A 24,671-nucleotide genomic window follows, 5' to 3' on the forward strand; every position below is an offset into this window, starting at 1 on the left:
TACTATAAAAAATGACTGATTGTAATTCTGTTACAGTAGAATTACCCTGTAGAAACAAAAACAAAGTCGGAAGAAATCAATGGCCAACAACGACATATTTCTTTTATATTAGGTCTAAAAGAGACATTTTACAACAAAGCTTTAACAAAAATAATCAATCTCCTTCCAGCAAAAATCTAATTCTTAAAGCAATTTGATCAAGAGGTAGAGTTGATTTTGTCTTAAATATCCGAGGGCCACCACATTTCAATATCTTCAACAAAAGACAACGAACATGTCGCCTTTTCAGTCCAAATTCAGCTTCCATTGTGTGGTCCGAGCTCCGGGATCCAGCCAGTAGCACTAGTGCACCAGGTACTCCTACAATGACAGACAGAAAAAAAAGGGTGAAAAACATACAATCAATTAAAAAAACAAAATTTATCGGAATATAACCAGCAATTACCAGTTTTATAAAACCAACTGTTGACATGTGAACATTTGATAGCTTCTGTACAACTAACCCAAACTAAACACGTGCCTACACCTTACTCGTTTGATTGTCGTGAAGAAAGTAAGACGGCGCATGAATATTTGGAAAGACTTTATAGTTTTATCGATCAATTTATCACTGCAAGTTGACTCTGCCCTAAAAACCAATGTTAGCCCAAAAATTAGCCCAAGGGCTAATTTTTTTTCCACATCACAGCATCATTTTATCATTTATGTCCTTACATTTCAGTCTTTCTTTATAAAAACTTCACTCTTAGCTGACCTCATAACATTTTCCTCAGAAATTTCTATTACTGTAGTTTTTCTTGACATTTGTTTTGTATTTTTGCTCCATATTTCATTTTTCCCCCCAATCAGAGGGAGACTTTGTGTAAAACAAGTTTGTTTTTATACTGCAGCTTTTCCTTGATTCAAATAACTTTTACTATGAATTCTTTAGATTCTTTTTTTTCTTAAATCTTTTAAAAACTTGACTCATGAATCAACTTGTCCCTACCAATTACATGTGTGTGTGTATATATATATATATATATATATATATATATATATATATATATATATATATATATATATATATATATATATACACACACACACGAGGTCTATTAGAAAAGTATCCAACCTTATTTTTTCAAAAACCATATGGATTTGAATCACGTGTGATTGTGTCAGACAAGCTTGAACCCTCGTGCGCATGCGTGAGTTTTTCCAACGCCTGTCGGTTGCGTCATTCACCTGTGAGCAGGCTTTGAGTGAGGAGTGGTCCACCTCTGCGGATTTTCATTGTCAGGAAATGGCGGAATGATTTGGGCTTTTTTTCCATCAGAATTTTTTCAGAAACTGTTAGAGACTGGCAGCTGGAAACCATTAGAAAAATTTATCTGGCTTTCGGTGAAAATTTTACGGGCTTCACAGAGAATAAGGACTGTTACTACAGCTTTAAGGACGCTCGGCGCGCCGCGCTCCATGCCGCCATCGAGAGCCACAAACCACCGGATCATTTCTAAACGGATGGCTCTGTGGATCTGAGACCGTCGTGTGCACTTTCTCTGGTTATCACAAGAGCTGGACATCAACCATTTTCCGGCAGATTTCATTTTTAACAAGAGATTTTGTCATGGAAAGCCGAGCCGAGGCTTCGCGCGTCACGATGGATTCGCTACTGGAGCGAGACAAAACCACCTCCGTTTTGGTCTCACAGGACGGCTTTGAGATGGCGTTCAGACAGCTGTCGGTGGTTTTTCCATCGAGTGATTATCCGAGAAATTGTGGATGTGCCTGGACATGCCAGAACATGTCCCGTGAGGCTTCATCACGGCGTTGCTGTGCGCCATGCGGCACCGCCCGCGACACGTGGAATTCCTCCGCACGTCTGTCTCAATGTGCCGAAAAAGTGCTGATGTCCACGTCTTTTCACAATTCCTGTGCTAGTCAGACGACGTCCCGTATAAAACACAGCGTCCAGTTTGGAAATGAACGGCACATTCCACTGTTACAGGAGTTTTTGTCATGGAAAGAGGAGCGGAGGCTTTGCGCGTCGTGGCGGTGCCGCATGGCGCACAGCAACGCCGTGATGAAGACTCACGGGACATGTTCTGGCATGTCCAGGCACATCCACAATTTCTCGGATAATCACTCGATGGAAAAACCGACAGCTGTCTGAACACCATCTCAAAGCCGTCCTGTGAGACCAAAACGGAGGTGGTTTTGTCTTGCTCCGTCAGCAAATCCATTGTGATGCGCGAAGCCTCCGCTCGGCTTTCCATGACAAAATTGTTAAAAGTGAAATCTGCCGGAAAATGGTTGATGTCCAGCTCTTGTGATAACCAGAGAAAGTGCACACGACGGTCTCGGATCCACAGAGCCATCCGTTTAGAAATGATCCGGTGGTTTGTGGCTCTCGATGGCGGCACGGAGCGCGGTGCGCCAAGCGTCCTTAAAGCTGTAGTAACAGTCCTTATTCTCTGTGAAGCCTGTAAAATTTTCACCAAAAGCCAGATAAATTTTACTAATGGTTTCCAGCTGCCAGTCTAACAGTTTCTGAAAATATTCTGATGGAAAAAAAGCCCAAATCATTCCGCCATTTCCTGATGATGAAAATCCGCCGAGGGGGTGGACCACTCCTCACTCAAAGCCTGCTCACAGGTGAATGACGCAACCGACAGGCGTTGGAAAAACTTACGTATGAGCACGAGGGTTCAAGCTTGTCTGACGCAATCACACGTGATTCAAATCCATATGGTTTTTGAAAAAAATAATAAGTTCGGATACTTTTCTAATAGACCTCATATATATATATATATATATACACACACACACTCTGTCATTTTGTTTCTTTTGCTCAGGAATTTCTTTGGCATGAGATGATAGTAAAAAATGACTTTTCTTCAAGTTATCAAAAATAAGTAAATAAACTAAAAAATGAAAAACAAAAAACAAATCCAACCTGACTGTGTTCTGTTGACTGTGTGGTACATTGTCTAAAACCCCGTTTTTTTTTTTTTTTTTTGGTCATATTGGTATGATGAAGCAGCAGCAGTTTGTCTCTAAATCTTTTTATCCTGTGATTTGTAAATTCAAAGAAAGTTTTACTGATAGATTTATGAAATATAAAGTTTGCACACAGACATGTAAGAATTAAATTGATCATTTAAAGGTTTATGTTTGATTTGTAGATTCTTTGTTATTTTAAGATATTTGTCTATTTTTGTTTGGGGAGGTGATGGTCTAGTGGTTAAGCATTGGGCTTGAGACCAGAGGATCCTCTGTTCAAATCCCAGCCTGACCAGAAAATCACTAAGGGCCATTAGGCAAGGTCCTTAATCCCCTAGTTGCTCCCACTGTGTAGTGAGCGCCTTGCATGGCAGCACCCTCACATCGGGGTGAATTTGAGGCATTATTGTAAAGCGTAGTAGAGAAGCTTGAATCTTCAACTGGACTGGGTTGCTTGACACGAGGACGTTTCGCTTCTAATCGAGGAAGCTTCCTTAGCTAAAATTCTTGCTCTGGTAGTCTGACTTCTGTCTTGACTCTTGTAGAAAAGAATAACAGAAGCCCACAAAAGCTGGAGTTTAAACCTAACCAGACCCCTCCTACTGAGAGGCTGACTGCTATTGGCTAGTGACCAATAATTGCTCTAATTAGCCCCTATTGTGCTCTAGTTAGCACCCTCCTAATGACAGGGCAGCTGCCCCTCCTAACAATGGGACTGATGCCTCACCTGATGACGTGAATGACTCATTACCATGAACAAAAGACTGTGCAATGGCTGCTTAGTGTCACCTATGTAGTATTCGTTACAGTTTTTCTTACATCTGATAGAATACACTACATTGCTCTGTTTGTAACTAGGGATCCTGTCCTTAGGGTGAATTAATTTCTGTCTCAAGGTGTGAGACAGAAATTTCTGTCTCATGTTGTTCTTTAGCCCTTTCCTCTGTAGTTGTGGGTACCTGTTGAGCTCTGTGTTGAAGAGTCCTGATTACCCCGAGCTTGTGTTCAAGGGGGTGGTTTGAGCAAAAGAGCAGATATTGGTCAGTGTGAGTGGGTTTTCTGTAAACCACTGTCTGGAGCTGCCTGTTCTCTCCAATCGTAACAGCACAGTCCAAGAAGGCTAAATGGTTGTTTCTGGCATCCTCACGTGTGAACTTGATATTGGAGTCCACTGAGTTGATGTGCTCTGTAAAAGCCTCCACTTCCTGTTGCTTGATTTTAACTCATGTGTCAATCAACATATCTGAACCAGTGACTGGGAGAGATGCCTGTGAACGACTCCAAGGTTATCTTCTCCACTAGCTCCATGTACAGATTGGCCACAATGGGGGATACCGGAGATCCCCCTCACACAACTATGAATCTGCCTGTAGTAATTCCCTCTAAACAGGAAATACGTGGTGTTAAGACAGATATCCAAGAGTTGGCAGATGTGGTCTGGTATAAGTTTGGTCCTTTCAAGTAGAGATGTGTCCTCGCCACCACAGTTGTGATGGCCTCAGCAGTAGGGATACAGGTGATTAACGATGTCACATCGAATGACACCATAATTTCATCTGCCTCCAGCTGAAGGTCCTTGATCTTGTTCACAAAATCTTGTGTGTTCTCCACATGGTGGTCTGAGTTACCCACTAGAGGAGCCAAAATCCGCTTGAGGTGCTTGGCCAAATTCTAAGTGATGGAATCTGTGCTACATACAATTAAAAAATAAATACCGTTTGTGGATTTTGGGCAGCGCATAGATGCATGGAGTGGGGTCCCCAGGGTACAGTCTGTAGTACGCCTGCCTGGACTCTTCAACAGTGCATAAGTCCCAAAGACGAAAGAGACCAGACAGACAGGAGACGAGCCAAGAAGAAGAGGAGTGTCTCTCCCTTATTTAGCAGGAGTAGAGGAAAAACTACAAACGATTTTCAGACAGCACAAAATCCTAGTTTACTTTAAACCTGTTAACACCTTGAGACAGAAATTAGTTCACCCTAAGGACAGGATCCCTAGTTACGAACAGAGCAATGTAGTGTATTCTATCAGATGTCAGGAAAACTGTAACGAACACTACATAGGTGAGACTAAGCAGCCGTTGCACAAAAGGCTATACCAACACCGCAGAGAGGGTGCTGGTGGACCTCAGTCTGCAGTTCATCTCCACCTTAAAGACACCAACCACACATATGAGGAAAAGGAAGTTAAAATCTTAGCCAGAGAAAAGAAATGGTTTGAGAGGGGAGTGAAGGAAGCTTTATATGTGAAACAGTTGAAACCCAGCCTTAACCGGGGAGGGGGTCTGAGACACGCTTTGTCCCCTGTTTACAATGGGGTACTCAGCTCAAAGCAGTTCAGTCTTTTGTTTGTGGTAATGATTCATTCACACTGTCAGTCGGAATGAATTTTAAGGCCAACATAACAAAGTAGGTATAAAGACAATTGCTGTTCGAAAATCTGCTAGCACTGGTCGGAGGCCAGGTGTAGTGGAGACGAGGGCAGAACTGAGACATACCTGACGTCTGCTGGCTCAGATGTTTGCAAATTGCTCCATTTCCTTGATTCCCTTCATGATGAGTTCGAAGGACTTCTGACACTTATCCGGGTCACAGTGGCAATAGACCAAGCATCTTATCCCACACGTCCCTATTCTCACCAAAGTCCTTTAACTTCCTGAGGGTTTCTAAGTCATTCCCAAACCAGATGAGAAATCTTATCCCTCCAAGCGTGTCCTGTGTTTTCCCCAGTTGGACTTTCCTAGAAGACATGACCAAGGGGCATTCTAACCAGATGTACTCACCATCTGAGCTGCTTGCTTTTGATGCAAAGAAGCAGTGGCTCGACTCAGAGCCCCCCCAGAGAGTCTCTCTGCACCGTAGATTGCGTAACAGTGAGCTGATCAAGTTCGTGCAAATGTCAAGGAAACTTTATCCCAATTGTGAACAAGATCCCGAGATACTAAATTTCTTCACTTGTGGCAATAACTCTTCCCCGACCCAGAGGGGACAATCCACCTTTTTCTAACAGAGGACCAAGGTCTCAGATCTGAAAGTGCTGATTCTCAAAATCTGCCTTGAAAAGCCAATTTTCTTGAAATTTCCACTTTCTCATGTCATCGCATTACAACAAGCTAGTTAAAAATGGGTCGACTTTGAGTGTCCCGTCAAGAAATGCAAGATTTGTTGGTTCTGTTGTCTCGATTTGAGTAGTATTCTGAAACTCTTTCAATGAATTATTAAATAATAAACAAATAATAATCTTTAATTTGGTATTTTTTAATGATTAAAGTCTTATTTCCTATGTTTTGCCATTTTTAAGACTTTTGAAGGATCTGCAAGAAGCCTGTAGATAGACAGTTAGCCGTGTGTCCTACGTCGGCCCTGAAGCCAGCTATAAATGAATCACCCAAATGGTGCGATTCTGTTCTTGCAGGCTGTTTGGCGAAGTGCAACTTTGGGATTGTGGCATCATTTGTGCTGCTGGCTGAAGCATTTATTTTTATTTTAGTGATGCCTAACTTCATCATTTTAGCAACAGTGAGTCAGATGTCTGTAAGCGGTTCCACAAGTTACTCATGTAGCCAGCATACAGCCAGGTTCATAAGTATTTGGACAGTGATAACACAACCCTTCCATCTTTAGAGGCCAAAAGTAATTGGACAGCAATGGGCAGTTGGGGGAAATTGAGTTTAAACATTTTTATCCAAGGTGTATCTCAACTGGCGTGTGCAATTATACAGTCAAATTAAGACAAACACAACTGGACTCTGTATACAAAGAGTACAAAGTCAAAAATGGAATCACCTTCTTCTTGTTGAGCCTCATCTGGCAGTAAGAGAATATTCCGACCGCAAGGTAGATGGCAGCTGCTATGAAGCAGTTGTAGCCGACTTGCGTATAGACGTCGTAGATTTTCTTTGGCGGGTTTGGACTGTGAGGGGGAGACACATTCACATTACAAGTTCCAAAAACGTTAACATAACACGTCTTATAATATAAGACAGCCTGTGCAGTTCATGTTCAAGTATTTTACCGTGTTTGAGAGGACAAAAATCCTCTATTTTCAGGTTTATCTGGAGCTGAAAGCCAAGATATCCTGGCCCATGTTTAACAGCCCCTTCTGGGTAATTCAAAGTTGTTTCGAGTGTGTTCTCGGCCCAACTCATGATTGTCTCATTGCTGGATGTGCAAAAAGGCCCTTCACAGGGAGGTGTCCAGGAGTCAGGCTAACCTGATGCTTGGACCACCTCCACTGATTCCTTTCAATGTGAACAACAGTAGTTACATTCTGAATTCCTTCATCACCCTCTCTCTCCAAGGGTGAGTCCAGGCATAGGTCAAATCAGGACTAGGAGCCTGGACTGTGCTTTGTTACATCTGCTAATGTACAGTCCCACCCTGTCTCCTAAATGGAAACCACCCAGACAGACTAGGCCCATGACGAAAGTAACCATCTCTATGTAGGTGCTATCTTGGTCCAGTCACTGGGATCAAGAGCACTGCTGCATCCGCATGCTGGAGGATACTCAGGGAAATGGTCGTGCCTGGATGGTAGCCATCCAGGACCCAAGGCAGTTCTGGTGTGCAACACGACATGGTGACGCAATGGCTACGTGCTAAATAGCCATTGTGTCATGACTTTGTTATTTTTTTTATCTTGGTGGACCATTTTCATTGTGTACAGAATACTGATGAATGGACTGGCTGTGGGAAACGCGGCCGTGAATGAATGGAGGGCTGTGACTCTTTAAAGGTTTAAAGCCCAGAGTGGTTGCTTCCTGATCAGCGGACCTGATCAGGTCTGATCATCCACTGATCAGGTCATCACAGACCTGAATAACGAAACACTGTGATGATTTAAACTTTTAAAGTGCCAGTCGACCGTGATCAGGTGTGATCTGAATGAAGTGGTGTGTGATCTTCTGGCGTGGTGATCACCAACAGCACTTTAAATGTTTAAACAGCGCATTAATCAGGCGTGATCACCCAGATAGATCAATCAGGTCATCTGATGATTACACCACAGCGACGGCGCTTTAAAAGTTTAAATCATCACAGTGCCTTAACGCACCTGCAGCAGAAGAAACCACAGAGGGACTTGCTTTAAAACACTACATTTACAGCCACGAATTAAAGGAGTTTCAGAGGTAATTTTCAAAAATCAGGAGCTTTATGTGGATTCATGTCCGTCTGTGATGGTGTACTGGACTGAAATGAACAAGTCAGACTTTATTTTTTTCATGTGCGAATCAAAGAGTCGTTCTGCATACAGACCGCGGCTTTCAGCCAATCAGTGGCCAGCATGAATGGACAGATTTAGACTTATGAGTAAATTACAAGAAATGTCTGCTAACAATCATCTAACTTACCTACATCTTATGTCCAGCATGTGCAGGACGTGTGAGTCACACGCTGGCATGTATTGAAAATTTTCAGCATGCCCAAAATTTTTTGAGGAGCTCAGCTTATCAGGATGAACATCAACAAGCATCAGCGTGTTTCAACGTGCTCTTAACACGCACCACATCTCGTTATAATAGTACAGACGAGCTGCGCTCTGATGTGATTCTCCACTTCTCACAGAGGCACCTTGAGGTAATCAGCTAACTGCAGCACATGACATCAAACAAAACCAATTCCAAAAGTAGACACAAAGAAGTAGTAACACCTATACAGGCCCTGAGGCCAATGTGGCCATTTCTTATCTCCAGATACTGTAGTGTGAAGCAGATGAGAGTCTACGACTCCCAATGAACGGGATGTTAGTCCATCACAAGATAGTATCCCAGTTAAAGCAGGTTCCCATATACAGTTGGGTGGAATGATACAATGCAGAGGATGTTTCTTGTCCAACCACACAGACACACAGTTTCTTGAAGGACAGACATGGAAGAATATCTACAAATAACATATGTCAATGAATTTCCTAAAAGTCCCCATAGTAAGAGTACGCAAGTCCCTTCAGCTGCTCCCTTGTTTTCACTCAGGGGTCACCAGAGCAGACCCAAGGTCAATCTGCATGTTGAATTGGCACAAGTTTTAAACATGATGCCCTTCCTGATGTAACTCCCACATTACATGGAGAAAAGTGGCAGGGGTGGGGTTTGAACCAGGAGCCTTCCGCACTGAAACCAAGTGCACTAACTACTTGGCCACCACCCCTGCCTTCCTAAAAGTCCTCATAGAACTTTTATTTCTTTATTTTTTACCTAGAGCCGCATGTGCATGCAAGCAAAAAGAGAAAACCGTGACAAGAAAACTACTTACTCGCCAAGTGTGTCATTATGCACCAGAGGCAGGTCTTCGATCAACACGGCTGAATGTGTGGAGAAGAAAATCCCCAGCAGCCCCTGAAGAGAAGGATACCTGATGTCAAAGGGCATCATAGGGTTACACTTTGACCTCAAAGACAGATGATTTTCTCGCAGAAACTACTCCAATAAAATTCTACCAACATAGAAACATGCACTTTTCTTGAGAGTCATTATGAGATAAAGTTCTAGAACTAAAAATGAATGTTTGCCACCTTTTTTGGCAAGTTTGAAGATGGAAACAAGAGTTATTCAGATGTCAAACACATTTTCAACCCGAGCAGACTTATTCCTGCAGGCATCTTGCTGCAATTTTCAACAAATGTAATGTAAAATGCCCTTTAAAATAGTACCCGGGTTGATATGATACAAATATTTTTCAGTCAAACTTGCCAAAAATATTCAAGTTGAGGAATTGGAGGAACCCTAGTGATCTTGAAAAACTTCACTTGATGCTTCCTGTCATGTCTTGAAACAAAACAATAACAGCCACCTTGGCCTTAAACCAGAACAGACTTGAACCACCTCAAAAGGGTGGTCTAAATTTTACACTTTGGGACTAGAGGTAGAAGGGCCTAACTTGCTAGTCTGTCCCCATGATCACCACCATTTTTAAGCTCTGACTAAAATTTGAGCACTAACCTTTAATTGCAGTCAATCTCCCTTAGTACTGCTTCATAAAAATGGGGCATGACCTACATAATGGTGGGTCACCAGGTCCTAAAAGGGCCTTTTAATAGGACCATTTTAAAAGAGAGAATGTTGTTCACCTACAAACAGCGTGAAACTGTCCCACTGGACAAGCTTTTGGAATTACTCAAACTAATTTTACAGATAGGTTGTATTGCCTAGACGCCTATTTTTTTTTTCCAGGCCCTGACCTTGATGCCTTAAGGGTTCAAGGTATTCATCATCTCAAGAAAATTTAAAGCATTTTCAAGGCATATGGAATTTTGTGCATTTTACATATAACCTGCACAACACAACATAGTGAAACATTACATGATAATGGAAAGAGCTGCTGGAAATCTCGGGGCTGCTTGGGAATCAAAGCCTTAGTTTTGGGGTTTTGAGCCCTGGTCTAGTTCTTTAGGGGTGAAAGTGTTGGAATTTAAAGCCCTAACCTTGGAATTTAAGAGTCAAAGCCTTGGCCTTTCCAACAGTGGCTTTGGTTTTTAAAGGTCAAGCCTATGGCATTTCAAACCCTGGTATTTAACGTTAGGGATCAAAACCTTGGCCTTGGTATTTCAAGCACCGCCTTTAGAAATCAAAACCATGAGATTTGAAGCCCTAGTCGTGGGTGTAGGATTTCACACCCTGACCTTGGCCATCAGGGATGAAAGGCATGACCTGAAAGTTTTGGGTCTCAACTAGGTACTTTTACACTAAACAGTACTGCAATTTTGTGTACTATGATCTGCTTTGTTGTACGCTGATACATATGGGCAACTATACAACACAAATCAATGATTTTAAACTTTCATTTGAAACAGAATCCAAACATTATACAGGCATGTCCCCTTAAAGGGTTAGTGCTTTATACTTGTCACAAAACACAAATGACTACTTGTAGTTTGTTCACTTAGTGGATAAACTAAGCAAACTAGTAGAAAAAAATAGGATTATTCGACCACAGTGCCATAAAGCTTGCATAAAACACTGAACTTTTCAAAATATTCAACTGAAAACAAAATGAGGAAGTCGAACTGTCAGTACAAACTGTAACTTCTTTTCACATCATAGCTTTAATAAATCACTAATGGAGTTTTAAAGAATTGGTGCTGACAATAAAAAAAACATGAAAAAATATAGATGTACAGTAATCACATGGGGAAAAGTTTGTTGTAATTTCTGTAGCAATTTGTAATAAAAACAGATTAAACCGTGATTTGTTTGAAGTAAAGTCAAACTTTAATGAATAAATCGCGTTTGTTTGACGAAATCTTATTTTCTTAACACTCACCAACATGATGACGCCCCACGCGCTCAACACGAACCCGCAGGCCGCGAGTTTAGGACCACAGATCCACAGCGACATTTGAAAACGCTCAAATACGTGGAAAAGTAACGAAAAAGAATCCGAAAATCGTTTTTGAGTTTATCGGTGGGTGTGCTGCTGTTTCTCACTGACCTCAGATCTCAGCTGACCCGCGGAAAGCGGAAGTTTCTGCTTCGGACTTCCACTGTTAATCAGACTATATTAGATGTTTATTTTTCTGACTAAATACAAATTATCGACAAACATACGTTAAAATGGTAACATTTTAAATTTCAAATACAAAACAATATGGTATTTTTTTTTCTTGGACTCTAGAACCTCAAACGAAGACGTCTGAACTTTTTGTGTGTGATTCATCTTTCCTCACACACACTCTTTGACTACTTGACAGTCTTTTCTCAGGCAGTGACGTCACCAACATTGGCACAGTTCAAGTGTGACTCATTAAAAATATTTTACTGTAAAAGACTGTAAAGATATTACATAAAAGTATAATAGTTATCTCCAACTTAACTCGACACCAGAAAGTGTCGTTTGTCTTATGGTTGAAGTGAAATCAGATTCTTACAACTGCTACCAACTTTTAATCAAGGTTCTTAGCGATTTTCCACAGTTTTTACAATTCTAAATTAGTCAAAAAGAGCAATGTTTTACAAAGTATAATGTACATGTATAGTGCAAAAAAGAAAGACATCAAAACATTTGTCACATTTCCAAAATACATATTGTGAAAATGGTATTTTTAAAAAGGGGAAAATAAATAAATAAAATCACAAATAGTTGGACAAAAGTGCATTTGACGAACGTCAATAAATACATACAAAAATAAAAAATGATTTAAAAAAATTAAAAATAAGCTTAATGCACCAAACGGACGTTGTCTGTTTTTTAATGAAGTTCGACCTCAGTCCTTGCGGAGCCATAATTACATAATTATAATTACAACCGAAATGCACTCAGTGTTCTTAACTTTGTAGCCAGATCCAGATGTGGAATCATTATTTTTAATATTTTTCCGTGTCATTTGGAGCTTGGGAAAACAGCGCCTCCATCTGCACAATTTAGACAATACTTAATACGATTTTTTTTTTTTTTTTTGCTTATAACTCAAACTATAATTTGCATCTTTGAGTTGAACAGTTTGACCGTTTGTCACATTCTACCTAACTACAATTACATGAGTTCTATTCTGTATAACAGCTTTTGCAGGCTCTATAAAGATGCGCAACGTACAAGCCTAATTGTTGTGTAGTGAACATCGATGGAACAATTACGAATGACTAAAAAGCTGAGGACTTTTTGCTTGTAAGTAACTTTTTATTCATTGTTTTATCCACGGACGCAATTTCCTTTCTTCCGAGGAGACCCTGAACGTAGCACAAACATTCTAGTTGCCTTTTCTTTTTGCACATTTTAATGTTAAATAACACGAACAGTTCTTTTAGTTTCAGCATTAAAGTGTTGCATTGCAACATAATAAACACCGCAACTGGACAAGAAACAAAGAAAAATTAAAGCGATTTTATACTTTTTGTCCGAGTCACGTGACGAAAGCGCAGGCAGCGAGTGTGTACAAGAAAATGAAGCTTTTAAACGCTATTTTAGTTATCCAGTGCACTGTGAAAATGCTAGACGTTTAATACTAAAAAGTAGATTTTATCAGGTAGCCTCTGTATTGCTACATCAAGTGTATCGCTAAATGCTAGCTAGCTGTTCAGTTGTTAGCATCTTAGCAGCTGCGGTGTCTCCTTCAAATCACTGAATATGACCTCCGCCTCCACCAAAGTAAGTCATTTTAACACGGAAAACTTGTCAATTGTGTTTATCCCTGTTGCTCAGTGTGAATAGTGTTTTGTTTTAAAAAACGTAGAAGTTAACGGTGCTTTTCGAAGGTTTCTGTCACAGCGAGCTTTAAAAACTGAGAATAAACTTATTCTCTTTTAAATTCAAATTAATAGAGACAAAAGAAGTAAATAAATTTGATTAAAATCAGTGTTCTATGCTGTAAATTAAAGTGCAAACTCCGAAATTCAAAAGCCATCAGACAATAATGTTTAATGAATAGTCAGAGATGCATTCAGAAAAATCAGAAAACTGAAAAGCGAGACTCTCGATTTAGCTGCTCCTATGGTCAAGAATTCCGGTGGTGACCGGAAGAACAAGGTCACAGACACAAGCAAAGAAAATGTGATTCCTCTGTTGGGTATCTTGTCTTGCACTCGAGAAGAAGCACAAATATCTGGGAAGGACTCTGAGTAGAGATGCTGCTTCTTCCCAATTGAAAGGAGCCAGCTGAGGTGGCTCGGGCATGTGGTGAGGATGCTCTCTAGTTGCCTAACTAGGTCCAGGCACATCCAGTTGGGAGGAGACCCCAGGGAATAACCAGGACACGTTGGAGGGATTATATTTCCCAGAAGGCTTGGAATCCACCTGGAAGAGTTGAAGAATTTGGCAGAAGATAGGGAAGTGTGGGTTGAGCTGCTTGGTCTGCTGCCACCGCGACCTAGACCCAGATATGCGTCAGATAATGAATGAATGAATTAATGTGGTACAGTGTTATGTTTTTCCACAAGTACAGCATCCAATAACAAACCAGAAACCACAGTGATTATAAAGAGGATCATAATGACATTGAAGCTCTGCAGGAGGCTGCTAATGAATTTCATGCTGAAAACCTAAGGTTAGGGTTGGTTAGTTGAAACAATAATGAGTTCTTTACTAATAGCAATTAGTAGTTTGTGAACGGTACGTATCGATAGTTGTGGCTTTCTTTAAATCAGTGTAATGCTGTTGTGATTTAAAACCCTCCTGTTCTCTGAAGTAGACCCATGTGATACTTGTTTTCATGCCTGTTACATGTGTCACACATGCACACAGTGATCTAAATAAAGTTTAGTGGACGATCCATTATAACCACCACAAGAGACCCCCATTAAAGACACTCAGTCGTCACATTAAGTTACGATCCAACTCTCACAACAAAACCAGTAAGACGAGAAGCACCAGGAACTTGGATTTTTGATCTCCTTCAAAGGTATTGACACCAGCAGTCAGCTCTGTCCGTGGACCTCATGACTCTTCTCAGGTATCTCTTGAAAAGAGCACGCAGACAGCTGTGCATGGTCCCACACAGACTCCAAAATGTGCATGTGTGTGTATTTGTGTGACACAGTGTGACAGTAAAAATCATGAGTTGCACCAAAATGTTCTTTATACTGAGCACAGAATAGCGCAGCAGTATGGTCCACCTGATGGAGATATTTACTCTTAAAGAAAGAAGCACAAGGTAAACTGTTTTTTCTCTAAATATGCCTGACGTTTATAGTGACTGACTTTTTTTATTGATTGATTTTATTCTGTGTGTGAGGCAGTGGCAGCCTCTCTGCTGCTGGGACAGCAGTCTATCAAGCGCAGTAAGCGAACAGCCAAGATTTCAAGCACGCAAAAGAAGGACAGACTAAATTTTCTTTTGAACTTGATAAATCGTGTTGTATGTGCAAACCTTTGCATGTTCCCTCCCACAATTTTGCACACACAGGTAGACAAACCCCAAATTGCATATTCATGAGTGTAAGTGTGCTAAATGGAATTACACACTATTTTGCAAATTTGAGAGGCAATTCTTAGTGCACACTGTTATTGGCACCTTGACACTTGCATGAATTTGATCAGCGCACTGGCTCGCAGGTCTTGCGTAGCAATGAGTCAACTCGTAAACTGTGTACGGCTGTGTGCCAGTGTGCAAAGAAAATTTTGAAATGTTCAAAATTTCTGGCGTGCAACAATTTTGTGCCACTTATGTGAACTAGTCGTGAACATTGCACAACCTATTTGAAAACACTGCACGTTACTGCGTGTCATTGTGCACAGGGCATCTGAACAGGAAATTAGATTATGACAAAATGTTACATCTATAATAAACATAACTTTACAGATACATTATCTAACTCAGGAATGAAAATGAAAAAATATAATTGCGACAAGATTCAAAATGTGTTCTCCACCACACGAAGCGCACAACACAACCGGGGAGTGATGTGATTCGGGGAGCGGTGAGAGATGGTTTCATCTGAGAGCAAACGTCATCGGCTACGAAAAGATTATTTTATATAGTGTGGCGTCGAGTGGGACAAAGCAGGATGCATTGAGACGACGAATTGCGCGGCAGTGTGGGGATCAAATTTGTGCAAGTGTCAAGGTGCCTCTAGTAAATCAGCATGAACTTTTTTGCTATGGTGTTTGTGCATTTTTACACACAAACCTTCAGTAAATCAGCTCGACTGGGAAAGTAACCTGCGATGGACTGGCATCCCAGCCTGTATAGAACCTACATACTTGCGACAACTCCAAGCCTCACAGTTTGTCGCTTGTTTGTGTTGGACAGGTGGGGGAGATCTTCTCAGCAGCAGGAGCTGCCTTCACCAAGCTCGGAGAGCTCACCATGCAGCTTCACCCAGTTGTGGACTCGAGTCCTGCCGGGTAATGTACACAAAAGATACTAATTTAGTGAACCACTGTGGAAAATAAACATGTACAGCTGGTGTACATGTTTCACAAATGCATGCATGCATCACAAATTATTTCATGGAAATCAATCTCCAACCTGGAAACAGAACATCTGCATCAGCTTGTTTCACAGCTGGAACATTGTCACACACTTTGACTTTTTAACCTGTTAAATCGTGTTTAGTTCCCATCTATCGTCCAGCGGTCTGACGAAGGGCGTTGTGAAGAGGAAGCTGTATGAAGATGGGCTGCCTGCCGCTGGCGACGGCTCTAAAAAGATTATCAAAAAGTCACCTGCTGCTGTCGCCATGGCCACCCAGGGCATCTCCACGCCAACAGCGTCAGTTGTCATGGCGTCAGGATTACAGGGTCTGCCCTCCAACCAGCCCACACTGAAAAAACAGAAGACTGCAGGTTAGTTTAAAAACTTGCATGTCTCAAAGAAATAACAAGCTCAAAGTGCAGATGAATTGAAATGTGCAAATGAAGCACAGAATTTAAAATTTATAATAGATTAGATTATTATTTGTTGGTCAGTATCAATTTCAACCACAAATAGCACATCAAGGTTTCATATGCATGTCTTCAACGGTGAAATGCCCAGTTGTACATCCTGTTGAACGTGGAATTGCACGCACATGCAGAAGTACCAAACTCCTCCCTGTCCACGCCTCTATTTAAATATGTAGATGTATTTAAATAGGACCTGGGGATTCCCCTCCCTATCCGGAATGATCACGTAAGAAAAGGACTTTAACCCAGTGTGAGCTACAGATGACGTGGAGATATGCAGAGATATTTTATTTGGTACCCTGTCAACCAGAATCAACATGAAGTGGAAGCAGTGCGCACACACTGAATGCTCCACAGCTTTGACACAACTGTCACATGTTATTCATGAACACTGAACAAAGGGAGACAATCCCCCGATTATCACCCTGTGTTCAGTATTTAATGTTAGAGCTTGTTGAGAAGCTCGAGTTTCACCATCAAGAAAAAATAAATAAACAGAAAACATATTTGAATGCGCACATGCCCAAATGTGCCTGCATAGTTTCATTAAGAACAGTTACGCAAATAAACTATTTACTTATCGCACTCGTGCCAGATGGGGGCACAAAATGCAGGGTGACGCGGGGAAGGGGTCTGGGGGGTTATAGTTAGGGAGACAGTTACGTTAGGGTTAGGAGGAGTTAGGGTTAGAAATAGTAAAATTAAAAAAACGCGTCGCAAAAGTGTCACTCATTTTGTGACGGGCGCATGAAAATAAAGCGTGAGACTGGGCAACCACACTGTTGGTCAGGATGAATGAGTCATGCATTGAACCAGGCCACCTAGCCATGATGTTAGTTAGATACATTTGCACATCACATATGATGTGAACATTGATGGAATGAAACAACGAATTCATCATGTGATGGCGCCTTTACAACAATATGTGTGCAGTAAATGGCTCTGATTTACATTAGGGAAACCGGCTCTCGCTGCAAATTGTGCTTTAATGTTGGAATGTGATGTACCTGGATGACATTCAGATGATTGCTTTCCACACAACTGGCATGGCTCAGCTCAAGGTTGACTGGCACACTCCTGAATGATCGGCCAGTTCCCGCTGGAGTACCCCTGTTGCCAAGACACCCAGCGTGATCAGCACTTGTGTGGGCACAGACAACACCTGGCTCCTTGCCGTATTGCGCTCTGGGCCGGCCGCAGTTCTGCATGCAACTCCAGTAACACTGGTCTCGGTAATCAAAATTAACATATGAGCCAATTACCGTCATTTGCAAGTAAATCCTCACGTTCCCTGAATACTTGCTCATGTCAGATTGCACCATTTGCAAGGTCCTTGAACAACATAACACAGCCATGGTTAGTGCTATGTCTGATTTGGCTTCAGATGAAGAACCTGACATGTTTTGACATCAAAGATTTGATGGATTAATTTATTAGATTTTTTTTTTCTTGGTTGCTTTTAAAAACAAGAAGGCATCGCTTCTGCGTAGAATCTCTTAAATACATCTAGTAAAGTAAATCCCTCATTCATCTGGACTGAAAAACTGACATACTGATGAAAATTTTTGCCAGAACCTATGTCGAAGTAAAGTCAGCATTAAAGCTTTAGATCAGAAAAAGTAGATGGACAGTATGGGGGGAAAAATATGAGAAGTAATGGACAGTAACATTACAAATGGTCAGATTTTTTTTTATTGTTTCTGATTTGGGATCGTGTAGTTCAGTGAACACGTATTATTTGATGAAGTAGGTGGAACTTGAGTTTGAAGTATGGTGCTGTGTAAACCTTGTGTTCAAATGGATCGTGTGGGATTCAGACTTCACTATGACGACAGTCCAAGTTTAAACCCAGATGCAGACAGCGACCCCTTCAGGACAAAAGTGAAATATTTGATCTCTGTACTGGTACTTCATCCTGAGCTTCTAGTGTACTGAAGTGGGTCACAGCCCTTATTTCTCTGCTATGTCTCTGCAACCAATAGGGCTCGAGAGACAATCCTCAAGTTCATATTGATTAAGACAATATTTGTGATCGATTGGTATAAATGGTGTCATGATGACGTCATTAAAAGTCATCATGTTTGTTCAGATCTGTGCACAGTTTGTGTCAGCCCCTCTGATGGCTTTCATCAGAATTGCAGTTAAATATTGAGTAGACATGAAGTTCTGTCATTTCTGGAAGAAGAAAACTAAATTTAAAGAACATGTATGTACGTTGTGTAACAGTTGCTGTGTGTGTGTAGATGTGACCCTCAGTGCTCTGAATGACTTCCGATGTCAACAGTGACCTGGTGGATATCGAGGGAATCAGCGAGGGATCCAACTCCAAAAAACTCAACAACTTTGAGAAGGTGATGCTGATGTTCCTCATTTCTGATTGGCTGAAGTTGTAGCACAGCCACTCTACATGCATCGTAAAATCTGTGTGCAACAGCGCCACTCTGAGGTGGTGTGGTGCCATGAGCATGTGAATCTCATTCACTCATCACCTAATTGGACAAAAATGATGTCAGCTTTCTGATGCACAGCGTGAGCATCGGGCCGTCATCCAGAAACACACCGAGCCGATCACAGACGTGACGCTTTACTTTCGACTGCACCTTTATTCTGCTGATTTTACTCTTTTTCTGCATTATTTCAGATAATCTGAACCTGGACTCCAGCCTCATCATGAATCCCAGTGACCTCCACTACTTGCACGTTGACCTTTCCTTACCTGTGGCGTTCTTCGCTCGGTGACTGCGCGGGACTGCTCCACCCAGGGTTCTAACCCCAACCACTACTGCAATACTGCTCCATCTGAAAAAACAAAAACACTTACAGTCGTTACAGTTTTCGTTATTGTAAAAATGTAAATGGGGAGAAAACAGGAGTCACATTTCTGACCGTGAGAACCAATAAAATGAAGTCACCCCTCAGGTTATGAATAATTTTGATTTAATGACTTTAGAAAAAACAATCATTACAAATATTTAGAAAAATGTTTAAATCTTAAATTGGAAAGTAATTTATTGTAAAATGTACAAGAACACGCAAAGTTGCTGAATATTGTAGTTGTTTCAGCTGAATCCATCATTAAGAACTTAAAGAGGAACACAGTAAATCTGGAGCAGGCGGCCTGCCAACACTGAGCGAGCATGCGCCAAGGAGACGGGTGAGGGAAGCCACCAAGACAACGCTGAAGGACTTGACGCCCCTGTGATAGGAGAAACCGGCTCATATTTGCCAGAAACCGTCTGATTTTGTAGAAATACTGATTTATTTTAGTTAAAAAAAAAAACATCTGAACAGATGAAACCCATTTGTATGGCAACTTTAGTTGGTAGAACTCAAAATAGTTTACAAGAAGACAGCATTTTTATATGTAGTTACATGGTTTATTTTAATATGAACATTTAAATCCACAAAGCATACGAGGTTTCATATAATTTCTTCCCCACTGGCTTTTATTTTGATAGAAGTTACACAAAATTATTAAAGACCTGTACTTGTTAATAATAAATGTATGTTATGATTAATTTAGTCCAGGAAGTAAATCTTATCGAGATAATTGCAAAGATTCGGGCATTTAAACAAACATCCAGTAAGGGCTGTCAAATGTCGTGGTCTTCATACAACCAGTAGGGGGCGTACATATTACACCAAATTTACAAGGACATACGTTCTAAAGAATAGTGATCATGTTGGCACAGTTTATTGATCTGATTGGTTATATAACATCTTCAGATTATCTTCCACATAGAACAGTTGGGTCAATTTGAATTAAGAATAAAATGACAACAAACTGTGGTATTTGTGTTGAAATGTTTTGCTGGTTAAATTGTTTATGTAATGCGTATCAAATTTACTGAATTTGATTTTCTTTAAGTAATGCATGTCATTATTAGTGATCTAGTCGGACGTCAACCCAAATGTTTGGATTTTTATGTATTTACAGTGAAACGTTCCATAAAAGCTGAGAAGCTTTTTCTATTGTGTGCTTAGGTTTATTATAGAAAATGTATAAATGTAAAAAACAATAGATTGTTGATTTTTATTAACAATGTAACATATTTCTGTAAACCAACCAGTTTATGTTTCTTCTAAATAAAGATGATTAGAGGACGTGCTTGACCTTGTTGCTGAAGAGACGCGTGTGTCTGACTGGAGCAGCACATATCGTACTGGTCATTTCAAGACAGACACCAGTAATGATGTGCTGCTACTGCCCGACGCACAGACACACACACACATTTTTATCACTTTGGACGAACCAACAAGAAACAAGTCTGAACACTTTTGGGGAAAAACACAGGGCTGTGTAGAAGAAAATAAAATAACCGGAAAAAAAAATGGAGCATTAAGCAAGTAAACCCAACAACAAAGGAGGGCATGTGGCCTTTGTGATGTCATAAAGCAAAAAGGGGCACAAGAAATTTATTTTCAGTTTTATAGCAATAAAACATCAATTCATCCTCAAGCCAAAGCCCGTCTATTCATCCCCAGACAAGATCAAAGGATTAAAGTCCAAGACTGCGCAAAAGTCCCCATTAATGTCCAAGGCATTGCACTTTCAGAAATGTGTGAACTCCAAATTAAACTTGCAATATCTGACAAAAAAACCTTCCCTTTGACACATACGTTAGTTTATTTCTAATTCAGTGTGATGATGGGTTTAATTATCAGCTGTTAAAGTGTCCTTTTCAAAAACAACAGTAGATGGGAGCAGAAGTGACGTCCACGTGACCAGGAGACACTGAGGGGTCCACCTGTAGTGAAATAACAGCACGGACACACACGTTATTTCAGTTCTACAGTGAAACAATCCACATTCGTCATGTCATCACTGTGTTTTAATCATGCATGTGATGATAAAATTCTCTGCAACAAGCCCAGACGTCCAGCAGACAGCAACTCTTTATTTGTCCTTGTAATTTGTACACTTAGATGTCTACAAAATGTATTTATTGCTGTGTATTTATTGTCATTTGTTGTTTTTCAGGGGGTGGGCTCATCTGTCTGTCACTGCATTTTATGGAGAATATCAGAAATCATGACAAACAGTTCTCACTTAAGGCCAAGTTGGAACCACGTTTTCAAGGGTCGTGCCTCGAAAACGTGGTTCCACTACTCTGCATGCTTTGGTGCAAAACTGTAAGTTTACCCAATAATGACAATGTGACAAAAAAAAAAAAAAAGATTTTTTACAAATTTAGTACAAAATAAAAAACTAAGAACTCACATGCACATAAGTATTGATGCCCTTTGCTGTGAAACTCTGAATTGTGCTCAGGTGTCCACCTGAGGAAAATTCAGTTGATTGGACATGATTTGGAAAGACACACACCTGTCTACACATAAGGTCCCACAGTTGACAGTGCATGTCAGAGCACAAACCAAGCATGAAGTTAAAGGAATTGTATGTAGACCTCTGAGATGGGATTGTCTTGAGGCACAAATCTGGGGAAGAGTACAGGCCTTAATCAGGGAGGTGACCAAGACCCTGATGGTCACTCTGTCAGACCTCCAACATTCCTCTGTGGAGAGAGGAGAAACTTTCAGAAGGACAACCATCTGCAGCAATCCATGGAAGCCACTCCTTAGTAAAAGGCACATGGCAGCCCACTTGGAGTTTGCCAAAAAGCACCTGAAGGACTCTCAGACCAGGAGAAACAAAATTCTCTGGTCTGATGAGACAAAGATTGAAGTATTTGGTGTGAATTCCAGGCACCATGTTTGGAGGAAACCAGCACCATCCCTACAGTGAAGCTTGGTCGTGGCAGCATCATGTTGTGGGGATGTTTTTCAACAGCAGGAACTGGGAGACTAGTCAGGATTGAGGGAAACATGAATGCAGCAATGGACAGACACATCCTGGATGAAAACCTGCTCCAGAGCGCTCCTGACCTCAGACTGAGGCGACTGTTTATCTTTCAGCAGGACAATGACCCTAAACACACAGCCAAGATATCAAAGGTGTGGCTTCAGGACAACTCTGTGAATGTCCTTGAGTGGCCCAGCCAGAGCCCAGACCTGAATCTGATCGAACATCTCTGGAGAGATCTGAAAATGGCTGTGCACCGACGCTCCACATCCAACCTGATGGAGCTTGAGAGGTGATGCAAAGAGGAATGAGCAAAACTGTCCAAAGATAGGAGCACCAAGCTTGTGGCGTCATATTCAAGAAGACTTGAGGCTGTAAATGCTGCCAAAGACGCATCAACAAACTATTGAGCAAAGGGCGTGAATACTTATGGAGAGAGATTAGAGATTAGATTAAATAGAATTTTATTGATCCCTTGGGATCAATCAGGGAAACTGAGGTTCCAGCTGCATTGTATAGCAGCACACAGGGTAAGAAGCACACAGAGTATCAAACGTGAAAGTAAAAAAATGAACTACTACTGTTCCTCTCCTTCCCGTCCCCTGTCTTCCTGTTACTCCTCCTCCCCCTGAGTGAGGAGTTGTACAGTCTGATGGCCTGAGGGACAAAGGACTTTTTCAGTCTGTTGGTCCCGCACTTGGGAGGAGCAGTCTGTGGCTGAAGAGGCTCCTCTGGTTGCTGATGATGGTGTGCAGAGGGTGACTGGCATCATCCATAATGTCCAGCAGTTTGTACAGTGTTCTCTGCCACCGTCACCAGAGAGTCCAGCTTCATGCCAACTACACAGCCAGCCAGCCTACATGTGATGCCCGTGTGATTATTTAGGTTTTTTTTAATAGTAGAGAAGCTTGAATCTTCGACTGGACTGGGTTGCTTGACGTAAGGACGTTTCGCTTCAAATCGCAGAAGCTTCCTCAGCTAAAATTCTTGCTCTGGTAGTCTGACTTCCATCTTGACTCTTGTAGAGAAGAATAAAACAGAAGCCAACAAAAGCTGGAGTTTTTAACCTAACCAGACCCCTCCTACCGAGAGGCAGACTGCTACAGGCTAGTAACTAAACAATAGCTCTAATTAGCACCTATTGTGCTGTAGTTAGCACCCTCCTAATGACAGGGCAGCTGTCCCTCCTAATGATGGGACATAAGTCTCTCCTGATGGCTCCCTTGACGACTCTCCTGATGACATGAATGACTCATTACCATGAACAAAAAATAAAATTTTTAATAAATTTTCAAAAAAAAAAAAAAACACAAACGGTGGCACAACTCAGGGTTGCTGCGCGACCTTCACCCACTTGGATAGCGGACTTCTTATTTAGTGCACATAAACAATGTCAATGTGTATGTGCTGTCTTTAATTCTGATGTGTGCCATTATTATGGTAAACAAGTAACAGTTGTGGACTAATTGCTGTCTGAGGTCACTGGAGTTAAACATAATTTCTCCACTGTGAGATCAATAATGTATATCTCATCTCAAACAAACAAACAAACAAAAAAACTCTTAGCATATTGTCATTATGGGGTGTTATGAGTAGAATGGTTGGCTCTCACTGCGGTATTGTATCACTTCCTGTTCCGGAGCACAGCGGTGTTTTGCTGTATCTGTTAGCTGTTTAATCTGCGCAGTTAGACTGATCTAGTTACCTAGATAACGATTTGTTTCACAGTGTAATCTTCACGTGCCTTAACTAAAGCACTCCCTCTGCTGAATCACCTCTAAATTATTTACACATTATTCACTTTGTGTATTTTTAGGAATCTGCTAGCTTAGCGCAGCTACTAGCTCTTAGCCGGTTTAGCATGGCGGCTTCTCCTGTTTCTCCCGCACTTTTCTGCTCTGGGTGTGAAATGTTTAGTTATTCCTCGACCTCCTTTAGCAGTAACGGTACTTGTAATAAGTGTAGCTTATTCGTAGCTTTGGAGGCCAGACTGGGCGAATTGGAGACTCGGCTCTGCACCGTGGAAAATCCTACAGCTAGCCAGGCCCCTGTAGTCGGTGCGGACCAAGGTAGCTTAGCCGCCGTTAGTTTCCCTCTGGCAGATCCCGAGCAGCCGGGAAAGCAGGCCAACTGGGTGACTGTGAGGAGGAAGCGTAGCCCTAAACAGAAGCCCCGTGTACACCGCCAACCCGTTCACATTTCTAACCGTTTTTCCCCACTCGACGACACACCCGCCGATGATCAAACTCTGGTTATTGGCAACTCTGTTTTGAGAAATGTGAAGTTAGCGACACCAGCAACCATAGTCAATTGTTTTTCGGGGGCCAGAGCAGGCGACATTGAAGGAAATTTGAAACTGCTGGCTAAGGTTAAGCGTAAATTTGGTAAGATTGTAATTCACGTCGGCAGTAATGACACCCGATTGCGCCAATCAGAGGTCACTAAAATTAACATTGAATCGGTGTGTAACTTTGCAAAAACAATGTCGGACTCTGTAGTTTTCTCTGGGCCCCTCCCCAATCGGACATGTTGAGTGACATGTTTAGCCGCATGTTCTCCTTGAATTGCTGGCT

General features: G+C 41.4%; 2 protein-coding genes across 2 annotated transcripts; one reads left to right on the top strand and one right to left on the bottom strand.

Annotated features, from left to right (window-relative positions):
• Positions 1 to 85: 85 nt before the first annotated feature.
• On the bottom strand, positions 86 to 11,438 carry rnaseka (ribonuclease, RNase K a). The gene is made up of 4 exons (XM_034164198.1): positions 11,241 to 11,438; positions 9,234 to 9,316; positions 6,771 to 6,897; positions 86 to 360 (listed from the first exon to the last, which is right to left on the bottom strand). Exons 1-4 carry the CDS (start codon positions 11,313 to 11,315, stop codon positions 343 to 345), a joined length of 303 nt encoding a protein of 100 aa, XP_034020089.1. The 5' UTR covers positions 11,316 to 11,438; the 3' UTR covers positions 86 to 342.
• Positions 11,439 to 12,699: 1,261 nt separating this feature from the next.
• Positions 12,700 to 18,688, top strand: zgc:92664 (uncharacterized protein LOC436695 homolog). The gene is given in 5 exon segments (XM_034165011.1): positions 12,700 to 13,061; positions 15,661 to 15,755; positions 15,967 to 16,196; positions 18,539 to 18,564; positions 18,566 to 18,688. Coding segments are annotated over 5 exon segments (495 nt in total). The 5' UTR covers positions 12,700 to 13,040.
• The last annotated feature ends 5,983 nt before the right edge of the window (positions 18,689 to 24,671 follow it).

This window comes from Thalassophryne amazonica, chromosome 23 (assembly GCF_902500255.1).
Source record: "Thalassophryne amazonica chromosome 23, fThaAma1.1, whole genome shotgun sequence".
Classification (NCBI taxonomy): domain Eukaryota; kingdom Metazoa; phylum Chordata; class Actinopteri; order Batrachoidiformes; family Batrachoididae; genus Thalassophryne; species Thalassophryne amazonica.